Here is a 19,610-nt window from a genome sequence, read left to right as displayed (position 1 = left end):
TAACCTCCAGGTTTATGTCCCATATTGCATAACCGGTAGAATGCAATGATTCTAGACTTTTTTCGAGGATATCGGTAACGTGGCGATCACGATTCGGTAATGCCTTCCATGTGCTGTTCAACCCATGAAATTTTTGTATAAGTTTCCTGCTTTATATCAGTACCTGCTATTGATATTTACCTAGATAATGGTACTCTTCCATAAATTTTGCGGGCTTAATGTCACTCATGAATTTCTGTTATCTCACCAAGTTAGTGAAGGTTACCTTCATCTTTCCATATTTTCGCAGGCCCACTTGCATGTAAAAGCACGAACACTGATTGGTTCTCACTGCCTTCTTTAAACTGTTGGACATTCAGTTCATTATTACGAAAGTGACCTAATCCGTGCAGTCTTATTATGCTAAATATGAAACAGAAATATACCTATCTGCACTTTGTCGATGTCTCCTTTACTGCGTTGGTAGCGAGATCCATCGTCGGTACCACCTCCTTGTCGCATCGTAGCTATATGGGATGTCTGCCTTTTGCCCACACTATGTAATGTTCGTGACGCTCGCAGTCACGCAGAGCGGAGGAACTCGGCGCACTCGCAGAAGCAGCACCGGACAAGTTGTTTCTTCAGCACTGCGCCGTGGACAGTAGGTGCGCGCTGCGATCTGTAAAGTCGCCGAAGCTATTGGCAGTCTTTCGGGGTGCACGGAAGGATTGCCCACGGAGAAACAGAACTATCCAAGAAACAGTGGTCATCGTCGAGCCTGATCACTACGTCGCACACTTCAAGCTTGTTGTACGAGTTTGTTTACACTGGGCGCCTCCGATCCTTAGCCGCCATGCTCGCCCGGTGAATGGATGTGATGACGCCACCACAGCGTTCCCTCGTGGTATAATGCGAAGCGCACTAAATTACAAATTAGTCTAATGCACATTCAGTGTACATGTTGTAAGCTTTAAAATGCTTCTAAACCACGTTAAACTAACTAATAATATTGTACTAAATGCGTTTGTTTTATAACTCGCTTGTGCATGTAATGCACTCGGCGGAACGACAAACAAGTGAAAGAAGGCACGACCATGTACCGACGGTATGATCACGTGAGCCCCAGTTTGTCGACTGCCCAGAAGGCAACGCCGAAGGAATGATAGCCAGCCAGAGTGAATCTAGATAAACCAATGAAACTAGAGGCTTGTCGTAAGATAAACTGTGTCTCGGTAGCATTCGTGCTTTCATCTTGGGGTGTCGCCAGAGCTCGTGAAGATCCCGAGTTTCGCCAAACTCGGCGCATCCTGCATAGCACCCTTGTTCGGCATATTAATGCATATTTAACGCGTACACGTCACTTTGACGCCGTAAGTTTCTGCGGTTTTGTGACGTCGCGTGAGAGGCAGGTGAAGTGGGTGCAGCCCGAAAACTTTTGACCCATATCCGAGGGCTAATGGCATAGAGGCGTTGAATCAGAAATTACTATTTTTCTTTCGTTCGGTCTAAGCATGCATAATCAGTGTGTACACGTCACATCAGATGGGGAGCTGTCGCGGTTTTCGTGACGTCGCGTTACAGACAGTGAAGTCCCTATTGAAAAAATATGTATGAGAATTTTACGAGAACTTCTCTGCGCTATTATTGCTCCGTAGACTCAACGATATCGTATGTCACATGTGTACGAGAGGACATCGTCACTGAACGAGATCGTTCTCGTATGGGTACATTAAACGAGATTATTCTCGCATAGCTATGCTTGACGAGATAGTTCTCGCACGTCTATGCTCAACGATATCGTTCTCGTTTGTGTATGCTACATGAAAATGTTCTCGTTCAGCTATGCAAAATGACACTATTCTTGTTTAGCTGCATTCTACAAGTGTTCTCATTTGTGTTGGATGAGTTCTTTTGTTCATGCAATATTTTTGGTGAAGTTCCACACAGTAACATCTACTGCCAACATTACAGCGATTTAATCTCTATCACATGAGTCGGCCGATGTGCCAGCTCAGGGACAAAAAGGACACTTTTTAGGGCACACAATTAACACAAACCATCTTTATTTTGCATCCCGAAGCATGGTGGCCAGGTGCTTATTCAAGTCCTTCAGCCTCCTTGCCTCTGTATCCACAGTGCTCGGTGTTTTGTGACGTCGCGTGAGAGGCAGGTGAAGAGGGTGCAGCCCGAAAACTTTTGACCAATAGCCGAGGGCTAATGGCATAGAGGCGTTGAATCAGAAATTACTATTTTTCTTTCGTTCGGTCTAAGCATGCATAATCAGTGTGTACACGTCACATCAGATGGGGAGCTGTCGCGGTTTTCGTGACGTCGCGTTACAGACAGTGAAGTCCCTATTGAAAAAATATGTATGAGAATTTTACGAGAACTTCTCTGCGCTATTATTGCTCCGTAGACTCAATGATGACACAAAGTGCTCGTACGCCTTTGCAAAAAAATGTAAACAAAGCAGTCGGCCCTGTTCGATTCTAACAAGCCATTGGAACTGACATGCACAATAGGTGGTTCCACTGCATAACTGAATGGGCTGGTTCTTGCATGATATTGTGTGTAAAGCGTGAAAATCTCACAGAGAAACAGGAAAAAGAGAACACGGAGGCTTATGAGTTTTCTACCTATGTAAATTGATATTTCAACATTAACCACAGCAGTTGAAAGCAAGTGCTCGTCCTCGCATTGTCTTGTTCCTGTCTCTGCTAAATGTTCGTGTTTTACAAACAATATAAATGGCTGCAGAATCGCAATACAAGACCACATAAATAGTCTAATACTTTTCCACAAGTATTTTACATTAAATGAACAAGTATAACAAGCTCATGCAAGTGAATACAGAGATAGCACAGTTCTTTGCTACCGCACTGCGGACTATGCAGACGGAAAACACTGCATAGATGCCAGTGCAGAATTGTTTATAGGAAAGATTATAGCACCTTTATTACCGCTATAGAAACGAAATGATAGTTTTTGTTAGCGAGCTAGAGAACAGCACTAAATATAGGCATACAGCTATGCATGCCCCTGATGTGTAGATGTAAGCTGTGTCGGCCCATATGAGAGATCACCTCAATACACATCGATCTTACCGACAGCCCATTATATTCGTGCAGAAAAAGCACTGTGTGATAGGCATTACCCCTTTAACTTCAAAACACTTTGCAATCCTTATAAAAACATGAGCTAGCAGGACAGGGTCTACTTACTTAGATATGCACCAAGTTCTTGTGGTGTCAACGCTGGCTTGGCCTCACCACATTCCTTTAGCTTTTGCATACATATTTTTCTCGTAACACTCCTGTGGATTAATTCATGCGCCTGCCACAAGCATCGGGCAATCTCCCTGGCAAACGTGCTGTCCGTTTTGGGTTGGTTTACCCACATCCACTTACTAGCACAAATAAATAACCCATTTCGATTGTCAACCTACGAAAGATGGAAATTGCAAGAGATTAGTTACTCAAATACAAAAATAGCATATGTGCTCTCAGAAAAAGTATCTTTTCCTGAAATAATGGATAAAAAAGGTCACAGTTATTAAGGAAAACTAGGTTGCCAGACACAGTGATGGCACTCAAGGATAAAACTAAGATATATGCAAAAGGTTCAAAGTTTACATCCTGGCTGTAGGAAAGCCCTGGTGAATGAAGCTTCACTGGTAATGGGCCAGGGATAATTGTAGGTCAGAGGATTCACCACATTTAATCCCACAGTCAGCGACAAGCACCTTTTGTACGGGATATAGTAGATTTTCTTTAAATTTGAGAAAAAGTTTAGGGAAGCAGATGGGAACAGTAGAAAACCACAGTAAAATTTCTTGCATCCTTAAGGAGCTGCTTTGTCCGAGTTAGAAATCTTACCCTTGAGGCTGAAAAAAGCCCTTGCAGTAACCCAGTGAGCTTAAATTACACATGCGGTGAAAGAAGGGGTGTATACAGTAAAAGCTCATTCATTGAAATTTCCCAGGACTGGAACAAAATTCTGAGTTAACGGAATGTTGAATTATTAAGGGTATGAAAATAAAAACCAAACGTTCACAGAAACACACTATTATACTGAATTAATCCAGAAATCCTGTTTCTATTTCACACATAAGCAGTACGGGAGCTGCAAATGTCAATTCGTGACCGATTATACTGCTCGTAGTGGCAAGGGCCTTGAGGAAGTACTCCTTTGCAGTGCAGTCAGAGCACAAGACTTGGTCGCATCTTTAGCTTTACATCTAGCACCTTTACATAGCATCTTACATAGCAATAGCATCTTTACATGCTATTCACTACCACGGGTCCATCCCAATAATTTTTTCACCATTGAGCTGGCTGTAACAGATTGTTCTACAATCTCAATGTAACTGGCTGATTGGATGCCAGCGTGCAGGCCACAGTACAATTATTATCCTCGATAGCCATCATGTTTGTGAGACTGAGTGCATTGCACCATGTTACAATGAAAGTACTACTTGCCACAGTTGACCGCTGCGAACGAAACCGTCGTCATGATCACTACTACAGAGTGTTACTATGCAGTTCTGAAAGCACCTTCCTGATGAATTGTGCGTTAAATGAGGCTTTTTTCTTCGTGAAAGAGTTCTAGTTTGAGGCCTAAACAAGCACCATGGCAGTTTGCATTTAAGGAGTGTAAGCATTCTCTGAAAACATGTACATGAGGAACACTGCAGAAAGAGCACTTTAAAAAAGAACACGAGCGTATTTATCACCAAGGCCAACCCTTGTGTCTTCTTAAATATTTATCAAAAGTCAAACTCAAAACTGATACTGAGGTGCAAGGTGTCCATATCATATTACCTTGTGAAAGCACCGTGGTGCCTGGATGTTGTGGGACCAACTCGGACGTGGAGATCAGCACTGATCAGCAACACTGCAGTCTGCTTACAGCTTTCCTGCAGGCCCAGCCACACCTGCATTACAACAAGTGAGCTTGGTGTCACAAGAGTACTGTATTTACTCGCATAATGATCGCACTTTTTTGTAAAAAAATGGTCGCAAATTCAGATGTGTGATCATTACGCTGGTTAAATTTCCCGCAAAAAGAATTTTTTTATCCCGCGTTTGCTGCGGGATGGCAACAGGTCAACAAATAGGTGTCTGCCACTGAGTGTAGTGCGAGACACCAAAACAAAAATGGCGACCGGCGCAGCAAGCTGAACACACCAAATGCGCCGAACGCAATTTTTTTTTCTCGTGAGTACATTACATTCATTGGAACAGTTTCTTCCGTATCCGGAATGAATAATATCATTAATATCAGTAGGTTTGTGGCAATAACGTAGCCATGTCCACTATGAGGGGGCAGAAACAGATGGGCACGCTTAGCTGCCAGTGACATAGAAAGACACGGCGTGCATGCTGCGGAAACTGCGGCATTTGTCTTCACTACTATCCTAATACAGCACGTTTCCGCTAAAGGTGGGCGAATATCTTAGCTATGTTACAAGATTTGTTGCGTACCCACGAGTGCAGATGAGAAGAATCGAAAGGAGCCTTTTTTGTTTTTCTCGACCACAACCATTACAAAGCCTACGCATAATAAAGGCAATTTTGGTTGTAGCTTTTTTGTCATGGAAGTGCGGAAAGTGGTGAAAGGAATGAAATCGGGCATCTGCTTAAGAATGTTTGGTGCATGCAGACCTTGGTGTGTGTCTTGAAGAGTTGTTCGCGTAGCATCCGACAGATGGTAAGCGCGATCATTAATAGCTAGACTTGGCACATGACAGATCGCTGCGGCAAGTTCGGAGTGTGATCAACACAGGAAAAAAAATCGAATTTGGGCGACAAAATTCAGGGCTGCGATCATTACGTGAGTGGGATCATTATGTGAGTAAATACGGTAAGTATAAAAAGTGACACTGTGCACAAAGCAATACTTATTAGGTATAAATAAGAATGAAATGCTGATATTCGCCCATAGAAAGCTTTAAGTAACAAAGCCTGCAAGATAAGAAAAATGCAATGTATGGGCCATCTATACAAGAACATTAATCGAAGGTCCCTTCATTTTTTTAGTCCCTTCTCCTCCTCATGCATAGATGGCAGTCGGGTTAAGTAAACTGGGCCAGATTACCACATAGTGTAAGCAAAGGGGGCACTTTGTGGGCCAATTATGATACCATAGTACGACATGCATCCCTACAGTCGTTTTAATGTGTTCTGTAATGCTAGCCATCTTGTAGGCCCTACAGTGTCAAAGCATCCATAACCCTAACAGCGTTACCCAGTAGGGATAACCAATAAGTGTCCACAGCAGCACAACTCAGCATATCTATCAGCAGGCTTTCGTTACACTTTTACAACTCTCCTCCTGTGGCCTCATCCCTATTTTTGTCAATACAAGCTTGAAGCATCTGCAGAAGCTGAATGCACCAGGGCATCATAAGAAATACACATCTTTCTACCCAATTCCATGTTTAAGATAAGACTGGCAAGTTCACTATCATGTGTAGAACAAACCAAATTGTTCTGGAATCAAGTAATCTTCCACTACCTGTGAAAAAAAGCATGCAAGAAAGAGTATGTAGAGCACAGGCGTGTTGATGGATATTAAATACCACTGTCGTGCAGTAGACACTACGTCGGCAAAACAGGTCATTGTATAAATGACTGGATTTGCAACCATGTTAACTGAATGCTCAAGTCATTTCGTGGTCACTTGGAAGTGCAAAGCTCACTTGCATTATTTTGTTTGAAAACTGTGCAACTGTGGCAATGTATAAGGACCATAGTGCTGGCGAAATTCGTTAATATTTCCTTATATGTGTGAGAGGGAATCTGCAAGTTGGCTCCACCTCCAGTGGACTATCAGATAGCAAGACTGCGTATTTATCAATGTAAAACAAGCGTCATAGTAGCCATGCCATGTGTCCTTTTCGCACTTGTGTGAGCAACATGCATTTTCGATTTATCTGTTCTTGCCCTTTCACCTCTCCCTTTATAGTGCTGTGCAAGCAGTAAAACTGGATGGTTGTTAGACTTATGTCCTGTCACTTCCTCACCTTTATTATGAATTGTGCATTAAATAAGGCTTTTTTTGGTGAAAGAGTGCTACTTTAAGGCATAAACGAATTCCATGGCAGTTTGCATTTAAGCATCTTCTGAAAACATGTACATGAGGAGCACTGCAAGAAGAACGCTTTAAAAGGAAAGAACACGAGTGTAGTTATCACCAAGGCCAACCCTTGTGTCTTAGCATATTTCTCAAAACTGATACTGAGGTGCAAGGTGTCTATATCATATTACCTTGTCAATTAAGCAAAGCACAGTGGTACCTGGACGTTGTGAGGACAACTCAGACGTAGAGATCAGCACCAGCACTGATCAGCAACACAGTAGTCTGCTTACACTCTTTCTGCAGGCCCAGCCAAATCTGCATTAAAACAAGTGAGCTTATTCTCACAAGAATATGATATAAAAAGTGACACTATGAACAAAGTAATTCTTATTAGGTATAAATAGGAATGAAATGCTGATATTCGCCCATAGAAAGCTTTGAGTTACCAAAGCCTGCAAGATAAGAAAAGTGCAATGTATGAGCCATCTCTGCAAAAACATTAATCGAAGGTCCCTTTTTTTCGCTTCTGTCCTCCTCGTGCATAGATGGCAGACAGGTTAAGTAAACTGGACCAGACTGCCATGTAGTGTAAGCAAAGGTGGTCACTTCTTCGGGGAGCAGCCTATAGGCTGCTTCTTGAAAGAGTATTAGAAAATGCGAATAATGCATGTATGCATTATTCACAAGAGGCCTTGTTTCTCTGAGAATGCCACAGCCAATCACATACTTCAAATTGACCATTTTAAAATGCATGCAATGTACAGCATACCTTTGAGGGTACCCCAGACTACTGAAATTCACATCAGCCAAGTTCAGCAGACAACACCATAATTAAGTTTCTAGTTGTGCATTTTACTGCAAGTTAACAGAATAATGTGGAAGAGAAGGTGAGGGAGATGGTGCCACTTTAGCGTAGTTCAAGCTCTATCCCACATCATGTGCAGAAGGGCAAAGAATGCCCAGCTTTCGTTTATACTCGCACCTGTGACCACTGCACCATGTTGACTCACATGCGTAACAAGCAGTTTGTGATACCACGTTATTACATCGTGCAACTGACGTGACATCAGAGATCAGCTTCAAGCTTGACGCTATGCTATACTAGGGACAGATAATGAACTGGCTACATTAAAATCTAAAGCAAAAGTGTTGGACATTGTTTGCCAAACCTGCCAGCCTCTGCACTTCATATTTTGCGAAAATTCTAGACAGAAATCCTGTGTTGGAAAGACAGCACGCACTTTCCTAAAGCTTTCTCTCAGCGCCTCCATTTTTCTATGCATACATTATTAACCATTATTTACCTTGACACGCTGTACACAAACAGCACACTTGAAAAAGCAGAAACTAATCGGGAAAGTTGGCAGGTACCAAATACACGAACAGAACCTAGAACACATAAATGGCTGTGGCCGTTTTGTACTTACCTTGTCAAAGCAGGCAGATCAGATGCTTTGTCGTGCTGTTCAGGCTGCATAGTGCCGCAGTCTCCTTTGTGGTGCAGAGATGCCTCCGTCTCAGTAAATTGTGACATCCCTAAACAATAAATGTTCAGCTTATTGTAATCACTGCTGAATCTGCAAAATTGTGATTTAACAACATCGCGCCAAATTGTGGAAAGCTCTCGTACAGCCAGCTACAAGACGCTGCATCCGCTTAGACAAATTAAATATTTCATTCTTAGATCACAGGCGGTTATTCAACGTGTCAAAGGCACGAAAACAAACAGAACACTAAACACAAGAAATACAGATTGCCTTAGCGACAATCTATAAGCATCAAAGTTTGCATAAGCTAAAATCTTCTCACGAGTCAGATCATTTGGATGCCGTCGCGCGTTGACGTTACCTGTGAAAACATTTGCACAACACATCAACGTACTTCTAGAATCGTCTATACGATTTCTTGCTGAGAAATTACGTACAGAAGCAGTGAGTTTCCCTGCTTGAATTTTTGTGCCCGTTCAGACTGAGCGATGCCCCGGCGCTCGCATACTTCATAACAAAAAGAAAATAAACAATAGATGAAGCTCTTAACAACATCAATCTCGGGGTAATTTTCGTGAAACGTTTTGCTAGATGTGCACTACGATATCGAACGAACATTAGGGAATCACTGTTACTGTTTTTGTAGCTGTACTAATCATCTTCTGCTGCGCATGACAAGGTACACTACATGAACCATAAGAATTCGCCAGGCACCGGACTTACCTTCCCAGGCGAGCGCTCCTTCGTGTCCGTTCACGCCGCATCGACTGCACCAACACTCCGTCCAGCGTAGTGTTGAATTGCGGTGAACTACAGCATGCGATAGCACAACTATCAACACATTCTGCCGCGCACTGTGACCCGATGCGGGAGCGGCGAGAGTACAACAGCTTCTCATGAGCCGGGGACAAAGGAAGCGCGAATTGACCACACTACGATAATCAACAACGGCGCACCGCAAGAAACATACAGCGAGCTAATAGCATTGCACAGGACCCAGGGCTTAGTGATCGTTAATTCACACAAAGAAGGAGCACATGTTCTCTAAGCACCGCGTAAATATGATCAATCGATCAGTACCACATCGACCGCCCGGCCGCCGCAATAACGTTTATAGATCCTCTTTAAGTACCCCAACTCCTAGCCTATGCGCACCATTTAGCCCGCTGCCGTTCTCGCCACTGCAGCGCTGCCATCGACCTCCGCGCCAAGCGTCCGAGCGTCGTCTGCTATAGCCTGGCACGGTTATGGGTGTTGCTCGCGGCACTCGACATTTACATGGGGCTCGCTGAATAAAGCAGCCGTTATTTCTTTCTGTTGTTGTTTAAGCTGAAGTATAATATTCTACAGACACCATACCTGGAGGTGCAGGTCCGAAGAAAGGAATGAGATGAAAAAAAAGTGGGCCTACAAACCAAATTCCGCACGCAATGTTAACGCTCGGTGACCCACACTTCGCCGGTACTGGCGTCTCCGTGAGCGCAAAACTTGGACCGGACGCAAAAGACCTCGACCGCCAGCCACATGCACGAGAACAGTGACAAGGCACACGCAGTGAGAAAATAAAATCGGCTACAGCAAAAGAAGCGCAAACACACACAACTAATGTGCACATGTCAGCAGAGCAGCACCGCTCACTTGGTGCAGAGCTCGACCGGAGCGCCCTCACAGTCACAGGAACAAGTCGCGCCTTACTCGAAAGGACGAGTCGTGCAACTGAGAAAGTAACTATAAGTCTCGGTCCGAAATGAGGGGAAATGACGTCTTTTGTTTACTTCGCCGTCTGTGGTTCCGGTAACCGTGATCGCATGGGTAGCGTGGGTAGTACAGGCGTATTATTTCAATGTTCTTGCGTGTTTTAGGCGACCTTCTTCAACAAATTTGCTGACATTGCTTTCAACAGCGAGGACAGCCTGTGGAGCAGTGCTATCAACCGGTCAGGGCCGTAAAATCTGTTTGAAGTTCGCAGCACATCGTCGTTTGGTTTGTGAATGTTAGAAGGTGTTCGTGTTTCTCAGCGGCGTAATCGACGACAGATTTGGCGTCGAGTGGTGTACACTTTGTTCAGGCTTGTTGTGCGCCGTTCTACGGATGTGTACTGTTAATGAGTGGTGTTGTTTGTGCTTCGGGAAATGGTGCCACGCCGGCGGGATTTGCGTTCTTGTAAAAACATCCGTACCATCTTTGACGAGTGCTTTCGGAAACTGCTCGCCTTTTGCGTGTGTGTGTGTGTGTGCGTGTGGGCGCACGCGCGCGCTTCTGATATGCGTCGAACGCGTAGTAACGCCCGTACAGTCTTTCGTGAGTGCTTTCGGAAACTGCTCGCATTCTGTCTGTGTGCGCGCGCGTGACATCTGTCGTTATTGCGATTTGCAAAGGTGTTTTTCATTTGGTGACTGCGTCCGCGAACGCCAGGATGTGATACACGTTCGTCATTTAAAGACCCTGCTTCAGTGTAGGGTCACTTACATTTTGATTGCTTGGAGGTCAGCTTTCAACACATGGCAAGGCATTGCAGTGAGCTTAACCGTCACTGGCACACGAACTGCTTTGTCATTTCTCCTGTAAATTCAAATTCAGTTTTCTGTAGTATGTAGGCAGATAATGGTCACCAAGTTGCGACGCTCATCTCGTTTTTTGCCACTGCTGTGCACATATGAGGATTTTTTACGAGGTCAAGCTCTCTTAGCAAGTTGTGAAACACTTAGTGCAAATAATTTTTCACAGCAGTAACTGTGATCATGGCCACAATTGATTGCTTGACATTTTTAGGGATTGTTATTACAATATTTTTTTATTTATTTGTGACAAAGTGCGATGGATTTTGACTGCTATTTTGGCTATCTGTTCACCAACCTCTGTTCACCAACCAAAACCACACTGTTTTGTGGTTGTGCTTTTTATTTTTATATGTGGGCACGCATGGCCAATCTCATGCCTACCTTCTACAATTTGACATGAACAGGCACTAACATGCTCTTAGCAGATTTGTATTTGACAGTATTGTGGTTGACGCACTTGGTTATTTGGAAAATATGCAGGTTCAAGTTCGCCCATTACTACCTCTGACTGATATCTCTGGTGCAAAACAATATTATTAGGATGTGACAAAGTGCATGCATAATTTGTCACTGATCAAACTGCCTGGAATAAACTTTGCCAACTCGTTCTTGTTTGAAGTGTTTCCAATGTGCTATAATCACATTGCCAGATTATTTTATTGCGTGCACAAACAAACATATAGCATTTTATTATGAAACTTTGATGGTACCTGGCTCCTATATTGCAATAAAATCTTAGGCAGATCTACTCTGAACAAAGGATTCATTCTCTGATAATAGCTTTCGACAATATCATGGTGCTATCCAGTGCCTATTGGCTGGTCGAGGAATGCGTCATGCAAAGGCAGTAGTATCGCCATAAGTGTTCATCCGAGAATATGTCCCCAAGTGAAAATCATTGCATCAAAAGTACCGACACCAGCTTTGATGGGGATGTATATGTGTTCGTTGCATGAAATTCCGGAAGTTGAACTCTGAACATCTTATTTGCTCTGTAGTTTATGCTGGTATATATGTGTCACAATGGTTCAATGTGATCATACAGCACATTGATCACGCTCTTGCATGTACTACAAACAACTCATCATAAATCTCACTGTCATTAATGAGCTTTTGTATGCACTACGACTTGAGTACACACACTTTGTATGCAATTCATAGTCATCCTCAAAGATCAAGTTGCTCATACGACTACAGTGCGTACACATCAAACGCCACCTCACACACGTCATACATAATCTCGTCAGGTCTACACAACTCATCGCACACATGTCATACAAACTCTACGCATTCTTATCGCACATCGCATAAATCTCGTGCACTTCGTAAAAGTCTGCGTAGCACATCATACAGATCTCGCTCGTTTTCTATGAGAGTTCGTTCAATATGCATTTCATATCGTTCATTTCTCGTCAAATCTGTGCGACATGCATACATCTCGTTCAATTTCTCGTCAAATCTGTACGACATGCATACATCTCGTTCAATTTCTCATACAAATTTTTCAATAGGTGTGGGCTGGTCCAAAAACGTTTTTGACCAATCGCGGTAGGCTGATTGCAGAATAGGAATAGAAAAGTTTGGAAAATTTTCCGTTATAGCGCCCCTGCAACACGAACGTAGAATTGTTTCGATGTGCACTGACCTTCAGCCGGTTATTCTCCCAACTAGATCCATCGTCACGATGTGGTTGCCGCCTCTCCTTCCAACTGACTCCTTTTCGATCAGTTCGATATTTCCCGATGGTCCCTTTTGATGGACCATCGTCACTGGTGACAAACCAAGTAGTTTGACCGGCAGACCTAGTTGTCTGTCAAAGCATTCGGGCTCTTGTCTCTGGTATAATCTTCCTTCTCTCGCTACACTGGCAAGGTTTCAACCAGCGACTGCCAACATTAAGGTGCTAAGCAAATCGGCAGCGCTGCTGTGTACGTGGCATAAAATTTCTTAAAAAGAAACGCTGAGAAATGAAAGTAGCTGGCTCATTTTCTCTTCTTTGTATTTTTATTGTAATATCAACGCTGACGACGCTATTGCTTCTCGTGGTTCCCCTGTTCTCGGAGAGGATATCATTTTTCCCGTTATAAGCATAAGAAAGAGAGGCAAAGGAAAGACAGGGAGGTTATCACGAAATTATATCCGGTTGGCTACCCTGTACTGGGGGAGAGACAAAGGGATGCGATAAGTAACAGAGAGAAAATAAAAAAAATTACCAACAACATACACACCCACACGATACACATGAACTGTTTCTGTGGGCACTGTCACGCAGTCTGCAAAGGCCTTCCTAGTGTTGCGCAGTGTCACCGTCGAAGCTTACGTCACACAGTGTACAGTCAGAATTTGTCAGAAAGTCCCGTGTCTTTTTAAGTACCGCAGCAGCGCCTTCATAGCGCATCGCGCTGATGTTCGCGTGGGCCAGTTGTCAAGGATGTCGTTTTCTGTCATTGAGCACTTGTCCAATTCGCCTAGGGTGGCTGAGAGGAGGGCTCTTGGCAGGTTCAAACGAGAGCACTGACAAAGAAGGTGCGCGATTGTTTCATTGCACCCGCAAAAGTCACAAAGTCGGCTGTTGGCCATTCCGATAAGAAAAGAGTACGCGTTTGAAAATGCTACTCCAAGCCATAGACAGACTAAAAGGGTACAATCACGTCGTCGAAACTCGGGCGAACTACGGAGCTGTAAATTAGGGTCCAGGGTACGAAGGCGTGCACTTGTGAACTCGGATTATTTCCATTGAGCTAATGTCAGGTCACGCGCAAGTGTGGAAATTTCCTCGGCGCCGTCGCCTCTTGAAAGCGGAATGGCAACGCAGTTGAAGCCGTCATGGGCAGATCGGGCAGCTGCGTCTGCTTGATCATTGCCATGTATGCCAGAGTGACTAGGCAACCACTGATATATTATGTCATGTCCTTCGTAAACTATGCGATGGTGCACTTCCCTGATCTCTGCGACGAGCTGCTCATGTGATCCATGACGCAGTGCTGAGAGTACACTCTGTAGGGCTGCCTTGGAATCACAGAAGGCTAACCATAAATGAGGTGGTTGCTCCTGAATGAAATGAAGAGCCGTAGGCACGGCTACCTGTTCAGCAAATGTCGTCGATGATACGTGTGACGTCTTTAGCTGTATTTTGACGGATCTTGCCGGTGTCACCACAGCGGCAGCTGAACTTGCAGATGTGACTGAGTCATCGATGTAAACATGTACGCGACCACTGTGCACCTCATGTAAAAGTCATAATGTGGCATGCTTCAGGGCAAACGACAGCATGTTAGCTTCCTTCGTAATGCCTGGGATGGTGAGGCGTATTTTTAAGGTTTGTACAGGTACCACAAAGTTGAGGATGGTCTTGCTGCAGGCATGTAGTTCGATGGCAACGAGGTACGATTAGTAACAATTGTATGACTGAAAGTTGTGTGTGGCCTTTCTGCGGGTAAAGTGGCCAGATGGGGAGAAGGTAGTCGGGCAACGTGCCGAATATGCGCCCAAAGAGCGTCGGTTACCAAGTACGTTGATATTGGGGCATCTCGAGCTATGACAATCGTTGCCGCTGTAGACGCACACTTCGGAAACCGAGACACGTCCTCAGAGCTTAAAACAAATGCATCTCATACAGCTCCTGCAGAGAATGCTACATCGACAATGTTAACAGCGACAGTGCTTCTGTGGATGCCCTGTTTTAGCCTATAGAGCCGTGCGTGCATTTATAGCAAAAAGAGTTCATGGTCGGCGTTACGGCGGCGAACGCGCCCTTAGCCGAGCAGACCGACTAGGAAATGTGGAGTAATAGCCAAAGAAGAAAGTCGTTATGAAGCGGGAGAAACGGTCAACCAAATCAGTTAATTTGTTAATGTCGCCCTCGACAACGTATGTATTAGCTGCGGTGAAGGTATTTCGGTAGCGTTTGTTGTTCAGTTGCGTAATTCCGTAGAGAACGCTGCCGCAGAGAACGGCGCATCTGTAGCGGTACAGTACACAGATGGCTTACGCGTATACGTCGACACACTGTATGCGTGTCCTGTCCTGTGTTGGTAGATGTCGGACGATTACGTAGCTTCCGTGAAACGGATGTCTGCGGGAGGCTTGGAGGGGCGACTCTGCAGTACCTATACACACACACACACACACACACACACACACACACACACACACACACATATATATATATATATATATATATATATATGTGTGTGTGTGTGTGTGTGTGTGTGTGTGTGTGTGTGTAATCATATCGTCAGAAGCCAACAAACATTAACACCAAGGACAGTTTAGGGGAAATCACCTGTACTTACTAAATGAATTAAAGAAACGCTAAATTAGTGGAAATGAAAGTGGATGTAAAAACAAATTGCCGCAGGTGGGGAACGATCCCACGTCTTCGTATTACGCGTGCGATGCTCTCCACATCCGCTGCAAAGGTTTGTGAGTGGTGGCTTCCAGGGTTAGTTCTAGTAGTACCACATAAATACCCCAGAAAGTTGATAGGAGACGGCGCCGGCGGCAGCTCAATTGGTAGAGCATCGCACGCGTAATGCGAAAACATGGGATCGTTCATCCACTTTCATTTCCATTATTTATCATTTCTTTAATTCATTTATTAAGAACTGATTTCCCCTATGTTGTCCTTACTAGCAGTATTTGTTGGCTTCTTATAATATCATTAATAACAATCGGGCCCGGCGATTAACCCCCATTCTGCGCATGTGTATATATATATATATATATATATATATATATATATATATATATATATATATATATATATATATATATATATATATAATTCAATGAGAAGCTCTGTAGGTCCGGTGCATAGGTAGATTTAGAAACGAAGGTGCACACTTACGAAAATTGCATCTTTAATGTTTGTAACGTTTCGGCCGTTTATTCTGACGAAGGCCGTGCCACGGCCGAAACGTTACAAACATTAAAGATGCAATTTTCGTAAGCGTGCACCTTCGTTTCTAAATATATATATATATATATATATATATATATATAGATAGATAGATAGATAGATAGATAGATAGATAGATAGATAGATATACACACACACATATACAGTCCTCTTTTCAGCCCTTATTTCCCTCACTTCAGTGGAGGAGCGTGGGGAATCAGAAACACGTCTGGTTGACCTCCCTGCCTTTCCTCTCTCTCTCTCTGTGTAGACATAAATAAATACGCCAGCGTTGACATTGACATGGATACCTAGAATGCTGACACCACTAGGACAATAACTGAGGAAGTCTTTTACAAGCCTCCGTTGGCTGGTATGTAATGCTGGGGAGGGCACAGGCCCAAGAGCCGCAGGAGCCAACGGTGTTGGCACACGATGCAGCTTATAACGATCTGAATACTGTGATGCGCTTTTAACAACCTGAAGGCACTGAAGAATTTCGGATGAAACTTGAATGTCAACATTCATGACAATGCGCAGGTTTGTATATGTGTGCTGGCAAATAAGAATCACTCGGCAGCCTATTATTATTATTATTATTATTATTATTATTATTATTATTATTATTATTATTATTATTGTTGTTGTTGTTGTTGTTGTTGTTGTTGCTGCTGTTTCTGTTTGTTTTGAAAGCATATATATACTCGACAAGAAAGGGAAAGTGAGGAACAGGCTGGCAGCTGCGGTCGGAAGAGGCACGACGTCTGCCTACTCTTCAGAAGGGAGGAGACAGAAACATAGAAATGGAAGATAGGAAGAAGGGGAGGAAAGTTTAAAGAAAGCGCAGGATGGACAAATCTCAAACAATAAAGTAGAACAAACACAGTAGAGGTCACGCGCTGCCTAAACAAAGAGTGCATAAGACAGTACTTTCTATCATGCACGTTCAACAAATGTATCTTTTTACCTTTGACTTTTCGTTTTAATGCTGTTCCACTCACTGTCTTGTGTCATGAATATTTCGGTTCACAAGGAATAGGAGGGGCTTGGGGAACGTTGGGGATTGCGTTTCACAACGTTCAGTGGATTTAACATCGCGAATCTTTGTCTAGCATGCTTGACATGCATTTTTTGTCGCCTGCACTCCAATTCTGCTCGCGCGCAGGTCACTGTATGTCGTCTGCACTAAACTAGGCATTTCACCTGTTGCGCTTGCGACGTTGAATATGTCCGGGACTCCCTAAACTAGCTGTAATCTGTCAGTTGGTTGATATGCTAATTCTCTGATCAGAGTTATACCAAATCCGGACTATCCTGTGCATACATATTTAGTGTTATAGATACGAGAGTAGTAGAATTTGAAAGGTCCAAGATGTCTACGTGATTTTCCGCTCTGTCCGTGGAGCTAAAGCGAGAGTAACTATAATTGGAACTGCAGACTCGCGGTTAGTTTTTACGTTTTCCTTTTCTTTATTTTGTCCTTTTTTGTGCTATTTACCTTCGACTTGACAGCTATTCTTTCTGTGTTGCTCTTTCCAACAGGCTTACTGAGGGAATTGCCACCTACGACAAGGCTAAGCTCCGCGGAGTCCTCGAGAAAATCGCCGATTGCTGCCTTAAGCAGGACAACTACCACCTGGCAGCCAAGAAGTTCACCCAGGCCGGCGACAAAGTCCAGGCCATGAGGGCGCTCCTGAAGTCCGGCGACACACGTAAAATAGTATTCTTCGCAACCGTGTCCAGGCAGCGAGAAATCTACATCCTGGCCGCCAACTATCTTCAGTCCCTCGACTGGCAACGAGATGGTGACGCGGCCAAGAACATAGTATCTTTCTACACCAAGGCCAGGGCGTTCGATCTGCTGGCCAGCTTCTACGAGTCCTGTGCGCGAGCCGAGATCGAAGATCGTCGAGACTACGAAAAGGCCCTAGCGGCCTTGAACGAAGCTCACGAGTGTCTCCAGCTGTGCGGCGACTCAAGAGACGCGTCCAAGGCAGTGGCCAGGGTCCACGGCCACATGGACACCGTTCGAAAGTTCCTCGCCATACAGGAACTGTACGCGGACAGTCCGCTCGAAGCGGCAGCTCAATGCGAAGCCATGACCAAGCTGAATTTGGAACCGGCCGTGCGGAAGGGAGACTTGCTTGCGTTCCTTGTTCAGCACTACGTGCGCGAAAAAGACTACGCCGCGGCGAGACGTTGTCTGCAGGAGCTGCAGGTGGCCGCTCCTGGAGTGTCGGTGTCCGACTACGTCGACGCTGACATTTTGAAGCTCGTCGGTTGGAGTTCGGATGACCGGCGCAGCCTTCAGCAGATGTCGCTGCTCGCGAGGCACGCCGCTGCCAGCAATGGCGCCACCACGGAGGGAGACGACGATCACTACAGCTCTGACGGAGAGGTGCAGGAGGAACTGTCCGACGCGCCTTGAACATGCTGGTAGGCAGTGGCGACACTTCGGTCAGCTTTACGCCGATTCTACGCGCAGCGTCTTTTGCTTGCTTCTGTTTTCTTTTTTTTTGACACCCTATGTACTACAATGATTTGCTAGTCTTTCCCTGACTGCCGGATTGAGTGAGAGTGGCGCAGGGAAGTTTGTGTTGACAGGCGTCGGGAAAGTTGCTCTGTGGTATCGTCATTTCCGTCCGAGCTCCTCATATGGTTTCGCTAAAAAGTGGAGAAATATGACAAATAAAAGCCACAAAACTTCTATACTAGCAAAGTCATTTTGGCTATATCTTTTGTATGTTTTCAGCTTTCTCCCGCATGTCACCATACATTTAGTTGCCACCCTGCTCTGGGTTAAATTTTACGCACGCATTAAAAACATGCCTTCTCTTGAAATGTTTGCTGGCTTGTCGAAGGGGTTTAGCGCGTTATTTTCAGTGTTTGAATATCCGTTTTCTCAGACCCAAGGGTTCGGGTTCCACGCTTTTTTCGTTTGCCTCAGGATCATTTGCGCACTCAAAATTACAACGGCTCGACCCAGTTCGTGACTTTCTGAAATGATTCATGCTCGGTTAACGGGACAAACAGAAAAGGCTTCCATGTGGCATTGTTTTCCAGGCAAACGCACGATGCTCTCGAAAGAAACAAATAAGCTGGGTATTGTGTATATCTATACTGAGGGCAGTATTGATTTTAACCAGCTGACATGTTGGAATGCATAGTCCTCGCGATACCTTAATTGTGCGGCCTATCTGATGCATTCCCCCACCGCCCCCATCCCCAAAATCTTCTGGTTCATTTATTCCTCAGGCGAACTCGCACATTTTCTGTCTGGCTCTTTTTTTTCTGCTTTCTCAGATAGCTGCTGGCCGACTGAATAATCACGATACGAGGCATAAATGCCTCGAATGTATAATAACTTATGAATTGGTATGCGATGTTTTAATACGAAGAATTCAAAATGCGCGCCAAACGGCGTTTGATACAAAGGGCCCTCTACATGTCACGTGATATCACTGATAGGCGGCACTGGCCCAAGTCGCATTGTGATCGTCTTGCCCAAAGCTTGAGACGAAGGGATATTAGGGGAGAAAGGTGAGGACTGAGAGGCGCGTTCTGAGTTACTTGTGCTTCAGTGCATGACACGAAGTTTTGTTA

The 19,610-nt window shown here is 44.4% G+C and overlaps 1 protein-coding gene across 1 annotated transcript in view; it reads left to right on the top strand.

Moving 5' to 3' along the window:
• Window positions 1-18,682, top strand: part of rempA (intraflagellar transport protein rempA) — a 109,433-nt gene extending 90,751 nt beyond the window's left edge. The window contains exon 5 of the mRNA XM_070528511.1: window positions 17,550-18,682. Within this exon, the coding sequence (XP_070384612.1) occupies window positions 17,550-18,435 (886 nt within the window). The 3' untranslated portion in view covers window positions 18,436-18,682. The remainder of the gene's footprint in view (window positions 1-17,549) is intronic.
• The last annotated feature ends 928 nt before the right edge of the window (window positions 18,683-19,610 follow it).

This window comes from Dermacentor albipictus, unplaced genomic scaffold (assembly GCF_038994185.2).
Source record: "Dermacentor albipictus isolate Rhodes 1998 colony unplaced genomic scaffold, USDA_Dalb.pri_finalv2 scaffold_12, whole genome shotgun sequence".
In the NCBI taxonomy this organism is placed as follows: domain Eukaryota; kingdom Metazoa; phylum Arthropoda; class Arachnida; order Ixodida; family Ixodidae; genus Dermacentor; species Dermacentor albipictus.
Note: the sequence above shows the minus strand (reverse complement) of the source record. Positions and strands in the feature narration are given on the sequence as shown.